The sequence below is a fragment of the Meleagris gallopavo genome, chromosome 4, assembly GCF_000146605.3.
Source record: "Meleagris gallopavo isolate NT-WF06-2002-E0010 breed Aviagen turkey brand Nicholas breeding stock chromosome 4, Turkey_5.1, whole genome shotgun sequence".
NCBI lineage: Eukaryota > Metazoa > Chordata > Aves > Galliformes > Phasianidae > Meleagris > Meleagris gallopavo.
The window spans coordinates 64,282,024-64,294,907 of NC_015014.2; the positions used below are offsets into that span (position 1 = coordinate 64,282,024).

General features: G+C 47.4%; 1 protein-coding gene across 2 annotated transcripts in view; it reads left to right on the plus strand.

Annotated features, from left to right (window-relative positions):
- Positions 1-272: 272 nt before the first annotated feature.
- The window catches only part of LOC104909285 (exocyst complex component 6B-like), a 33,619-nt gene continuing 21,007 nt past the window's right edge, over positions 273-12,884 (plus strand). Inside the window, exons 1-4 of one of the 2 annotated variants that reach the window (XM_031553222.1) lie at positions 273-414; positions 4,285-4,419; positions 5,691-5,870; positions 12,119-12,148. In XM_031553222.1, coding sequence (XP_031409082.1) covers positions 322-414; positions 4,285-4,419; positions 5,691-5,870; positions 12,119-12,148 — 438 coding nt within the window. In that variant the 5' untranslated portion in view covers positions 273-321. The remainder of the gene's footprint in view (positions 415-4,284; positions 4,420-5,690; positions 5,871-12,118; positions 12,149-12,884) is intronic. The other variant, XM_031553223.1, reaches the window with a different exon arrangement.

Consider the following 12,884-nt stretch of genomic DNA (forward strand, 5'->3'; position numbering starts at 1 on the left):
TTCATACCAGCCCAGGCTGCCCAGGGCCCCATCCAACCTGCCCTTCAACACCTCCAGGAATGGACGGGCATCCACAGCCTCTCTGGGCAGCTGTTCCAGCACCTCACCACTCTCTCTGGAAAGAACTTCCCCCTCACATCCAACCTCAATCTTCCTTCCTTCAACTTCAAACCATTTCCCCTTGTCCTGCCCTTTCAAAGAGTTGAAAGAATGTATTAGTTTTGTTAAGTTTTATTTATTTCTTTATTTATTGCCTTGAGATAAAGCACTTTGCAAATCTCTCTCGAAATTCTGCTTTCCAGCTCCACAGAAGTTGATGATATGATCAGAAAATCTACAAACCTGCTGCTGACCCGGACGCTGAGCAACTGCTTGCAGAATGTCATTAAGAGGAAAAATGTGGGGCTGACAGAGGTGAGACAGCATGTGGAGTAATTTCCAAGGCAGGGCACCAAAATGGGATTTGGTCACTTGGAGCTCATTCCAGCACCTTGTAGGGATGCTGGGTTGGAGTGTTACTGTAAAATTTTTGGTTGGAAAACAACAAGGAAAGCACTCAGTGTTGCTGTACAAAGCAAGAGTCAAAGAATCATAGAATCCTAGAATGGCCTGGGTTGAAAAGGGCCACAGTCATCATCTATTTTCAACCCTCCTGCTGTGTGCAGGGTCACCAACCAGCAGACCAGGCTGCCCAGAGCCACATCCAGCCTGGCCTTGGGTGCCTCCAGGGATGGGGCATCCACAACCTCCTTGGGCAACCTGTTCCAGTGGAAGAAAGGCTTTGTGCTTATGGAAGGGCAATGTTTTTTTCTGCCCTTCTTTTGGGTTCTTGGGGAGTTACACATCTGGGTTGAAGGCGGGAGGGTTTCAAGGAGTGCTGGGGTGGCTTCATGCCAGACAAGAGACACGTGGGAGTGGTGAGAATGGAGGGCTGCTCTCCATCTAAAGGCACATTTATATGGTCTGAACTCTGTACTGGCGTTTTCTTTTCAAGATTGACACTTTTCTGTGCACAAAGTCAGATTTCCAAAAAGTTCAAGGCTTCTAAGTCACGACTTCTTTGGGAACATGTGTGGTACCCAAACCATTAGAGTGCCTTAGTTGGGCCTCTGTGTGCTGTTATGAAGCAAGCAGGTATTAGTACAGCTGCAGTTCTTTAATTAACTGCATTGTAGGAATGTGTAGTGTTCTCTGGACACTCAAAAATACCCCATGTGGATGAATTTGGGGGAGTTCAGTGCATTTATAGCAGTCTGCATTTACACACAGTGCTTCCTCAGACCTTTTATCTCACAATCTGGAATCTCTCTGCTCCTTGGGGGCAAATTCCCCTTTTGTCTTGCTCCTCCCAGGGCTCCCTCCATGCTGAGGAATGCAGCACCATCCCTTGCACTGTCCATCTTCCAGCAGCAATCCTTTGGCTGCTCACTTTGCGCATCTTCCTGCCCCCCCTGCTTCTTTCCTTTGCATAACCATTGACCTATTGATCCAGTTTTCCTCTGAGCTTCTTAAATCTGGAACAGGTTGCCCAAGGAGGTTGTGGATGCCCCATCCCTGGAGGCATCCAAGGCCAGGCTGGATGTGGCTCTGGGCAGCCTGGGCTGCTGGTTGGTGACCCTGCACATAGTAGATGTGCATTGTGGTCCTTTTCAACGGCCATTCTATGATTCTATGAAATGATAGTTATGCTAGATACTTAAACATCTTTTGCAGTCACTTTTGACATCAGGACAGTGCTTTCATGTGACATGAGACTCTTCCAGGTGCCCTCCAATCCCGTGTTCCATGCAGTCACATCTACATTTTGCATTTCTGAAGAGGGAAGGATTTCACAGAAGCACAGAATGGCCTGGTTGCAAAGGACCATAATGCTCACCCAGTTCCAACCCCCTGCTGTGTGCAGGTCACCAACCAGCAGCCCAGACTACCCAGAGCCACATCCAGCCTGGCCTTGAATGCCTGCAGGGATGGGGCATCCACAACCTCCTTGGGCAACCTGTTCCAGTGCCTCACCACCCTCTGAGTGAAAACTTCTTCCTAATACCCAACCTAAACCTCCTCTGTCTGAGTTTAAAACCATTCCCCCTTGTCCTATCACTATCCACTCTTCTAGGGCTTAATTTTTACTCAAAGCAATGCTCTCTGTTTCTAATCTAAAATATCTTCTTCCAAACAGTGGAGAAGGTGATATTCAAGTCCGTATTCCAACCTTTTGGTCTGTTGTCCTCTTTAATTTATTTTCATAATTGATCAGTTGTGATGGGAAAGAAGGAAGTCTAGTATTAGATGTGGAGGTTGGTGGCCCTGCATGCAGCAGGGCTTTGGAGCTTGATGATCCTTGAGGTCCCTTCCAACCCCGGCCATTCTGTGACTCTGAAGATCCAGCAGGCCCATGCTGCCAAAGATGCTAAGATGGCTGTCCTGTTTGTGAAGTCAGAACTACTTAAAGTTAGATGCAGCTTTTGCATTCAGGCCTACAGGTCTGGACCAGTGCGTTGTGATGAGAAGTTGAGGAGGAATTTCACACAGTTGGAAATACCCAATATTTAATTAGCTTGAAACTGTAGGGAACTGCATCGGAGTTGTGACAGAAGAACTGACAGAGGGAGAGGCAAACAAATGAGCACTTGTCAGGAGGCAGAAACTGAGAACTGGATTAATCCAGCAAATTCAGAATTGAGAAGCCCTCCTGATTGCTGTGTAATGCTTTCTGGGGACAGAGTGCAAAGCAGGAGGCGTTCAAGTAGACCACAATTCAATTTCTTAAAAGCAAGCATTGCCTGGAAGGGACCTCCTTGCTCAATCTGGGTCTCCTCAGCTTTGCTTTCTCTACCTGACTCAGTGCTCCCAAAGCACAGGTCCCACAGCCTCTGTGGGCAGTTTGTAAGATCTCTCTTTGTTCCCAACATCCAAACTGAGCCTCCCAGCCTGTGGCCGTTGCCCGTTTGTATGTGATCTGGCACCAACACGAGTTGGGCGCCGCCATCTCTGCAGCTTTACTTCAATATTTATGTGTCTGCAATGCTCAAGTTGGTGTTTAAACATAAAAGGATCAAAGAAGCAAAAAGAGAAAAAGAAACAATGCTGTGCCTGGCAGGGCGCTGCCTGTTTCCATCTCATTCAGAAGCAAATGATTTGTGTTTCTAAATAGTTTCTTTAGAAGAGGTAACTGCAGACTACCACACCATGCTCCTGCAATTAAGTGATGTCAGTCTGGAGCATTGTAATGCCTTCTGTGTCTGCAGGAGAAGCGTTTTGGCACCATATCAGAGCCAAATGTTGTTTGGAAAGGTTTTGTTACAGCTTACCTTGCACCTTGAACACATTCACGGCGGTCTGCACAGAAGAAAGGTACCTGCTTAAGGAATTAGTGGTGTGTGTGGCTTCCAAGGCAGCCATGCTGAAGGCGAAGCAGGGATTGCTTTGCTCTGGATTATAAACATTGGCACTGATTGACTTCAGCAGTCTTTGTCATTGCCTTTAATGTCCCGATCCGGTGCCATGCGAAGGGAGCTGAGAAAGCAGCATGGTGAAAAATAGCAGATAATGGTGGGTATGAAAACCAGGGAGATAGCTGCTCACCCACACCTCCCCTGGAGAAGCAAAGCCCTTGGTTCCTTTGTCGGGTGCCTCAGAGTGCTGCTGTTAAGTGTCACTCAAGGTGCAGGTTCGTTAGGGTTCATTAGCAGCCAGAATACCCTGACATGGTGCTTCTTTGTAAGCCTGTTGCTGGAGTGAGTGCTGACTGACAGCTGAGCGTAGGAAAGTCATTAGAAAAATATCTTCAGTGGTATTAGTGGCTGTCATGGGAAGTGCTTTCTTTTTTTCTTGTTGGTGTTTCTTCCAAAAAAATTATCTTTTGCATAACTTTCTGCTGCTGTTAAAGGAGGAGAGCCTTTAAGTGTGCAGTGAAGCTCAGTGTGTTTGTACAGCATCAGCATTTCCTGCCAGAAGTTCTCAGAAAATGGCGCCCATCAACTCAGCACCTCCCTGGCTTCAGGAGCAACTTTCTGAATACCTTTTCTGAATCATACAATAGCCTGGGTTGCAGAGGACCACAGTGGTCATCTGTTTTCAATCCTCTGCTATGTGCAGGTCACCAGCCACCAGACCAGGCTGCCCAGAGCCACATCCAGCCTGGCCTTGAATGCCTCCAGGGATGGGGCATCCACAGCCTCCTTGGGCAACCTGTTCCAGTGCTTCACCACCCTCTGAGTGAAGAATACCTTTTCTGAATACCTTTCCTGAATATCTTTTCTGAATACCTTCTCTTTGCTTTTGCAGCTGGTACAGATTATTATAAATACGACCCACTTGGAGAAATCTTGCAAGTTCCTCGAAGAGTTCATAACCAACATCACCAATGTACTTCCAGAAACTGTCCACACCACAAAACTTTACGGGACCACAACTTTCAAGGTAAATGGCATCTCCGGGGAGCTCTGTCCATGTTTGGGTTGAAAGGTGATTTTATCATGGCCTTGGAGCTGAAGCCATCAGATGAGCTTCTGGGGTTTGTTTCAGAGCAGCTGTATGCACTACTTTTGTCTAGACCAAGAGCCTTTGTAGCTCTAATTTACAGGCTGCAACTGCAGTGCTCATTATCTAAGGAATTAAGCAGCTTTTAAACAAAAGCCTGACTTTAATTTTTCTTCAGTGAGCTTTCATTTTGCTGTTTAATCACCATACAGAGCTGCATGTGGCTGGCCATGAATGCAAGCTCTCTTCTTTCACTCAAGAGAATAGATTTTGAGAACTTTAGTTTCTATATCTTTCTGTTCCTTTTAGTGTTGTTAAATGCTAAAAGGAGAGTGGAAATGCTAAAAATCAGGGCTGAAAGGAAGTAATGGGATTCTCAATCTTTAAATCGTAACCCAGGAGCATCCTCCCCAGATTCTTCCCATGAAGTTTTAAGACCACAGCTGGTTCAGTTGGGGGTGTCTGGATTCTGCCCTTTGGCCACAGAGCAGAAGGGAGCAGTGCCAGGGACTCCAGCAATGGTAGGGAATTGGCTAGATGAGGTTCCCTTGGGATAACCCAGCAGGCCCTGTGACCCCAAGGAAATTCATTCCTTTTCCCATCAAACACCATCTTCCCATTTGGCCTAAGGATGAGCTTTTTCATCCTTGCCCTGTCAGGAAGGCTCTGAGCCCTTCTGCCAGTTTGTAGCCCTCCTACACCCAAAGTTTGGTGGATCTCATAGAATCCTGGAATGGCCTGGGTTGAAAAGGCCCACAGTGCTCATCCAGTTCCAACCCCCTGCTGTGTGCAGGGTCACCAACCAGCAGCCCAGGCTGCCCAGAGCCACATCCAGCCTGGCCTTGAATGCCTGCAGGGATGGGGCATCCACAGCCTCCTTGGGCAACCTGTTCCAACGTGTCACCACCCAGAGTGACACACACAGCCTTTTTCCACATGGAACGTTCTTCTCCCCTCTCTCCTTCTCCCATCCCATGCCACATTTGTCCTCCCTCTCCCTGAGTTTCAGCAGTCAGACACTAGCTTGATCGTGCCTAGAGCTGATCTGCCAGGATAAGCTAACCTGAGCTTATTGCAACCCTGTAGTAACCTACAGACACGTTGCCTTGTGCTGTTAGGGCCGAAGTTTTGATCAATCTAGCATCCTGTTCCCTATGGAACACCTTGTGCTGCGGACTCTCCATCCCCTATAACGTGGTCTCGTTGGACAGGACGCCCGTCACGCTGCTGAGGAAGAGATTTACACTAACCTGAACCAGAAGATTGACCAGTTCCTGCAGCTGGCAGACTACGACTGGATGGCTCTGGAGCCTGGCAGCAGGGCCAGTGATTACCTCGTGGATCTCATTGGCTTCCTGCGCAGCACATTTGCTGTGTTCACTCACCTCCCGGTAAGGGGCCTCCCCATTTTCTTTCTTCTTCAGGCTGGAAAGTGCACAGGCAGCTGATGGGGCTGTTGAAACGAGGGGTTGCTCGAGCCTTTATAGAGTGTGATGGAAATGGGGCCATACACTGGCCCTGTTTGACAGCGGATCAAGTGTTGTGAAGTAAATCTCTTTCTAAAGTAAGCTATTGCACGTGTTAGCAGAAGTGAGAGTCCCCCCAAGAATTTGCATGTCTATGGGAAAGAGGGAAATATCCCAGTCCACCAGCAGAAGCAAGATCATAACTCACTGGCCACCTATACCATGTTAGCCTTCATCTTAACAGACATTCAAGAATGATTTTTGAGAGATCTCAGTGTAAGGGCGTGTATTATTCAAACTGCAGATCCATTTCCAAATGTTTGTCAAGTCACTGGGTGCCTTACATCAAAATATGGCTCTGCGTTGTAAGGCAGCATGTGTTTCTTTCCTTTCTCTGCTGTCCAAAATATGCCTGTGTTTATGCTGCTATTGCGATCAAAAATGTCTTTTATGTTGTTTTTTTGCAGTTGGCTGAGCAGTGTCCACTTGAATAGGAAAAATGTAATCATCAGGGAGTTTCATTTTTGCTCAGACAGCTTTTTTTTTTTTCTTTTCTCTTTTAAACAAGATTTGTTCTGGGCTGTCTGGATATATACTTACGAGTCTCTTCAATCAGCAGGTATTTGGAAACAGCAAATCCACTGAATTCTGTATTTGTCCCAAAAGCAACTTCAGATTTTTCTTCCTCACTGAACTGCTACCTATTTGTTGATACTGTGTGTCCAGGATTGTAGAATACCAGCCCACACTGTGGACACCTCTCACTGGCTTGGATAGAAACAGGAAGAGAAGGTTAATAATGCACAGTGGCAGCTTCCTGAATTTCATTCTGCTTGTTTGTGTCCAGGGATTACACTGCTGGAAAGGATGTTCCAGCACTCCAGAACTGCTTTAGGAGGTGTTACAGCCTCAACACTTTAGCAGTGCTTTACAACCTTCTGCATGGCTCATGCTGGACGGAGCTGTGAGCACCTGATGGAGCTGTGGGTGTCCCTGCTCATTGCTGGGAGTGGGACCAGATGGCTTTTAATGGTCCTTTCCTACTCAAACCACTCTATGATGATTCTGTGTCTTTGGCCACCAAGAGAGAAATCATGGAATCATTAGGGTTGGAAAAGACCTCTAAGATCATCAAGTCCAACAAATGAAAGTGAAAGGAGCTTTGGGCAGCAGGGCTGGGGCAAGGTGGCCCTGTCCAGGGCAAGGATTGGGACTGGATGGGCTTAAAGAAGGTCCCTTCCAACCCAACCCATTTGATGACTCTGGGAGTCCTTACACAACTAGTTGAGTTCATGCAGCAGGGGTTTGCCTGTTATTCTAGTGTGTAGGGAAGGGGTACCAGAAACGAAGATATGCTCAGCCCTCTTCTCTGCTTCACTTTGGACTCTTATTGATATTTTTGACATTCTTGTACCTCAAAGAGCTGGGTGTGTTTTGTATAGGGAATACCCCAAGGACCCGTAAGGATCGTTGAGTCCGGCTCCTGGATTAATTAACACTGAAGTTCTCAGAAAGCATTGCAGCATACCTTACTGCTCACCGCACATTTGCTGTCTCCTGCTCTGTCTTTCCCTCCATCAAGGGCAGAAATCCCCTTTGTTCCTCCTGCACAGATGAGGGGGGTCTGCTCTGCACTGGAGCGTGAAGCGTGGCCACCAGGAGAGAGGAGGATGGGGAGAGATGCCCACGATGATTTATGAGACAGACCTGGAGTGATTTATCTTCCTTAAATATTAATGTTTCCTTTTTGAATTAATCAGAATGGTTTTGGAGAAGGGGAAGGCAGCTGGTTGGTCTGGAAGGACTGTTCAGGAGGCAGCTGGTGGATGCTTGCCATGCTGCAGGAGCTGGGTAATGTGACAGAGATGCTCAGCTGCTGCCTTCAAAGCACTGCCCAGCACTGAGCCTCCCACCATCCCCATGGATAGGGCAGTAAAGTGACACAGAGCTGCAGATTGTGAAACTGGGAGGCCTGAGTTAAATGGTGGATAAGAGGGAGGGGTATCCATGCCCACAGTTGGGATTGGAGCTGATCCTTGAGGTCCCTTTCAACCCAAGCAATTCTGTGATTCTGTGATTCTTTTATGTGTTGGAGTTCCTTCCTTCAGAGGAGTGTTGTGGAGACCAATTCCTTGCCTGCTGCTGTCAGTTCCCTGCGGGCATCACCAGTGAGGATGAGTCAGGAAGAGCTGAAGGCTGTCGGAAGAGCACCAGCTCCTTTGATGGCTCAGCTGATTGCTTCTCAAGGACCTCTTCCCAGCCACTGATTTAGAAACACTTAATAATTTCGGTGACTTTCTGAATGATTTGTAGGAGGTGAGGCGTGGGAAAGCCCCCATCTGTCCAAAGCAGCACAGAAAAATGAAGGCCATGTTTGTGACAGCACTGTGTGGACGGGATGTGCTTCCTTTGTGAAAGGAAAGGGTGAGAGGGCCTCGAGAGGGAAAGGAAGCATCTCCCAAAAGCACAAATTGGCACTGAGTACTGTGGGGCTGCTAGCAGCAAGGTGAAGCCTTTTCCGTGCTGCTGGTCTGTCTCCAGCCCCAAATACATGGGCTTATCATATTGTCCTGTTGTAAATGAGTTTGCAGATGTTGGATGTCCTCACAGCAGTAGCCACAAGGAAAGAAAATAAGGCATCCTTTGGTTCCTATTTGTAGCCCCAGCTCTGCGCCCACCCTCCTGTTCCCATGTCCTCACTGCTTTGGCAGTGCCCTTTCCTGCAGAGCTTTGTGCCCATTGGGTTTACACATGTGAGGAGCTCTCTGTGGCTGTGTGCACTTGCAGTTGGTTTTGAGCAGAAGAAGAGTGGCAGGCAGAGGGATGAGTAAGGAGCAGGAGACGAGCTGCTCGGCGGCCCTTTGTCACGACAGCAATTACAGCAAAAAACCCTCATCTGCTGATCAAAGAAACTCAGCCTGGGCACGCAGGCGGTTACGGTGCTAAAATCACATCAACAAAAAGAGCTGTCCTGTAATAGAACGGAACTGAAAGCCCTGATCCTGCAAAAATGCAGGCGGTTGCTTCATGTGCTGTGTGTGAGTAATTCCATTGTGCTGCACAGGGCTGCTCGTGGGCAGGAAACCTTGCTGGGGTCAAGGCTTGGAGCACAGCGGGCAGAGGGGATGGCCTTGGGGGTCACGGAGTGCTACAGAGAGAGGAGAGGAGTGAAAGGGCAGCTCCATCCCAGCTTTGGCTCTGTGCTTCTGTTTGGGGATGGAGCAAGGCTGAATTTCTTGGGGAAGAATTGATGCCACTGGTCAAGTTGATCCTGGCTGGTGGGATGGCACAGAGACCCTGCTCCTCGAGTAGAGATTGCAGTTCCAAGTGTTGAAGTAGGGATTGCAATTCCAAGTGGTCAAATGGGGATTGCAGTTCCAAGTGGTCAGTCAAGAATTGCAGCTCCAGGTGGTCAAGTAGGGATTGCAATCAAAGTGTTGAAGTAGGGATTACAATTCCAAAGAGTTGAAGTAGGGATTGCAATTCCAAAGTGTTGGAAGTAGGGATTGCAATTCCAAAGAGTTGAAGTAGGGATTGCAATTCCAAAGAGTTGAAGTAGGGATTGCAATTCCAAAGTGTTGAAGTAGGGATTACAATTCCAAAGTGTTGAAGTAGGGATTGCAATTCAAAGTGTTGAAGTAGGGATTACGATTCCAAAGAGTTGAAGTAGGGATTGCAGTTCCAAAGTGTTGAAGTAGGGATTGCAATTCCAAAGTGTTGAAGTAGGGATTACGATTCCAAGCGTTGAAGTAGGGATTGCAGCTCCAAGTGTTGAAGCAGGAATTGCAATTCCAAGTGGTCAAGTGGGGATTGCAACTGTAGGTGGTCAAGCAGGGATTGCAGTTCCAAGTGTTCAGTCAAAAACTGTAAACCCCAAGTGTTGAAGAAGGGATTGCAATTTCATGTTCAGTCAAGAATTGCAATTCCAAATGTTGAAGCAGGAATTGCAATTCCAAATGTTCAGTCAAGGATTACAACTCTGGGTGGTCAAGTAGGGATTGCAATTCCAAGTGTTAATCAAGAATTGCACCTCCCAAGTGTTGAAGTAGAGATTGCAATTCCAAATGTTCAGTCAAGAAGTGCAATACCAAGTGTTGAAGCAGGAATTGCAACTTCAGGTGGTCAAGTGGGAATTGCAGCTCCAAGCATTGAAGTAGAGATTGAGCAATTCCAAGTGCTCAATCAAGAATTGCAATTCCAAGTGTTTAAGCAGAGATTGCAGTTCCTAATTTTTCCTTCAGAGCATCACAGCTCCTACTGCTACCCACGCTAATGGTGGTTGCTTCTCCTAAAGCTGATGGAAGATGCTTTCTCTTGGGAGTTGGGAGCCCCCAGAGCCTCTGCTTTTTGCAGTTCTGCTTTGGGATGGTGAGCCTGGGGACGCAGAACGCTTTGGGGGTGAAAAGTTCATGGTGAAGTTAATGGGGCTTTGGTGCATACCAGTGCTGCATGAAATTTTCATGGTGGTTTATAGCCACAATTCGAAAATGCTCCGCTAAGTGCCCAAAATGTCTCAAAGCAAATAACATGCTGGTGGAAATAAAAGCATAATTAACATTTGGCTTCGAGGCTGCCCTCTTCCTGTGTTAACCAGTGAGGGTTGGTTACTGCTGCTGCTCTGCTTATTAATATGGGATGCTCGGGCCTCCTTTAAAAGAAAATACTTCTTCTTTCTTTTTTTTCTTTACTTTAAAAAATAAAAGAAGGGAAAAAAAAAAAAAAAAAAGGTTTGCTGTTTTTTAGCAGGGAAAAGGCCATGGCCTCCAGAATTAACATTTCCAGCATCATACTTTTAAAAGAATGACTGAAAAAGCCTTTTGTCTTTGATGGCTGATTGTTGTTTTTATTTCTTGTTAGACAAGTTAATGTAAATCGCATTGACAGGGCTACTCCAAACACACTGATTTGTTGACATTAAGCTTTTCAGAGATGGAGGGTTGTGTCAACACCTACAGTGAACTGTCAGGTTAACAAAGCAAGGATGTTTTCCTGGGGGAGGGGAGCAGAGTGGGGGGAAGGGGTGTGTTTTGTTTTTATTTTAAGTTTCCTTTAATCCTCTGTTAGTCTTGTATCTTGATAACCTCCTTTGGAAGGTAATCAGGGCAGGTCAAGAGGTGACGGTGACCCAGGAAGGGGAAGCAATCTTTCAGCGATCGAACAAACTCCAACCTCCGCCATCCTGGGCAGTTCAGTTCAGTGGAGGGATTTCTCCTCCTCCTCCTCCCCCCCCCCTCTTTGTGCTTATTTTTGCCAGATGGCAGGCACAGATTTCAGCTGGAACTGCACAGACGCCGCGGACGCTCCGCATGGAACATTTTGCCTTATTCATCAGATTGGCATCTCTTCCCAGTTGGAAATACGTAACGCTGGTCCCAGCAGCTCTTGGGTAGAAAGAGCTTTCAAAGTGTTTATTTTCGTTTTAAAAGAGAATGGTTACCTGTGTTTTACCTTTAGAAGTTGAGTCTCTTCATAATAATGTTAGAAGACAATGTGGTGTGCGTGGTGATAAATGCACCACAAGCCTGAGCTTTGTCCCAGCCACAGTCTTGACCAAGTTGGGAGGGATGGTCTACTATTAGATACGGAGGTTGGTGGCCCTGCCTGCAGCAGGGAGGTTGGAGCTTGGTGATCCTTGAAGTCCCTTCCAATCCAAGCCATTGGATTCTGTGATGGCAATTTATTTTACCCAGTAACTATCATGAAACCATCATATGAGCCCCAAAACCAGGTTCCTTGGATTTACACAAATGCACTCTGTGCATAGATAACATCTCCTTGCCCTTGCAAGAGGTGGGTGAGTTTTGTAGATGTCTCTGGGCAAATCCCTGCTGCCTCTTGCTGGGGTCAGACATCCATCCCATCCATTTTGTAGGTGGGAAAGCTGAGGCACGAGGCTGTTGTCTTGCCCCAGGTGGCTCAGCACGTTCAATATCAAGGCCAGCAACGTCTGGTGGGACGTGGCTCATCTGTTCCTCTTCCTCCTCAGTGCCATATTTTGCTCTTCTCATTCACCGAGCAGCCACAGCATCCCGCAGCCCGTGCCTCAATTGGGGAGAAGCAGCGATGGGTTGTAGCACCCACACGTGATAACTGATGTGTACCTCTCTGCCTTGCTTGCTGTTGCTTTGCTCTCTTCTGCTCTTGACTCAAACTCCCTGTGTTGTCCTCTGTAGGGGGATGTAGATGCCCACTCTACCATGTCGGTGAGTACACGGCTGCGCCTCGTGCCCTCCGCTCCGCTCGCACCTCCAGTGCTAGAGGGTGACTTGAACCAGGAAAGGTCACTGCTCTTGAAAGAGAGGAAAGGAAAATATTAACTAACTTTGGGTGGAAGCCTATCCCTTCCGCTGCTGCCGGCACAGGCATGGATTTTCTCTCAGCTTGAGATCAATCTGTAAAATCAATAGGGGAGGGTTTCCTTGCAGGAACACGTGCTGTTGCAGCAGCATTGCCAAATTGTTGCTCTTATAGCACATTGCTTTTAACTGCCTCCTGTTATGTCCCGTGCATCCCTAAACATTAGAGGCAACACCTGTTATTTGGGAAAGAAGGATAAGATTTTCAACCTCAACCTGAAAGAGAGAAGACCATTGCATATATTCCCTGTTCTTCCTGTGGTCTGATCAGCACACATCCTTGTCAGGCTGCATTCCCAATGGGGAATTCCCATCTCCCTCCTGGCCTTAGTGCTAAGCCATCTGGCTCTATCAGTAGAGAGTAGCGTGGTCTCTTGGTGTTTGCTGTCTCCCAGTTGGTACAAGGGCAATTAGCAAAGCAGACCTTCAGGACCTTCCTTCTGGTTCAATGCATGCCTCTAAGCGTTGTCGTTTCTGCTTGTTGCCTGTGTTGGGAGAAAAGCGAAGGCATTTCAGCAGATAGATCCCAGATTGCTCACGAGCTGCTTTCTTGCTTCTATTCTGATGTCTGCAGCCAAGCCGT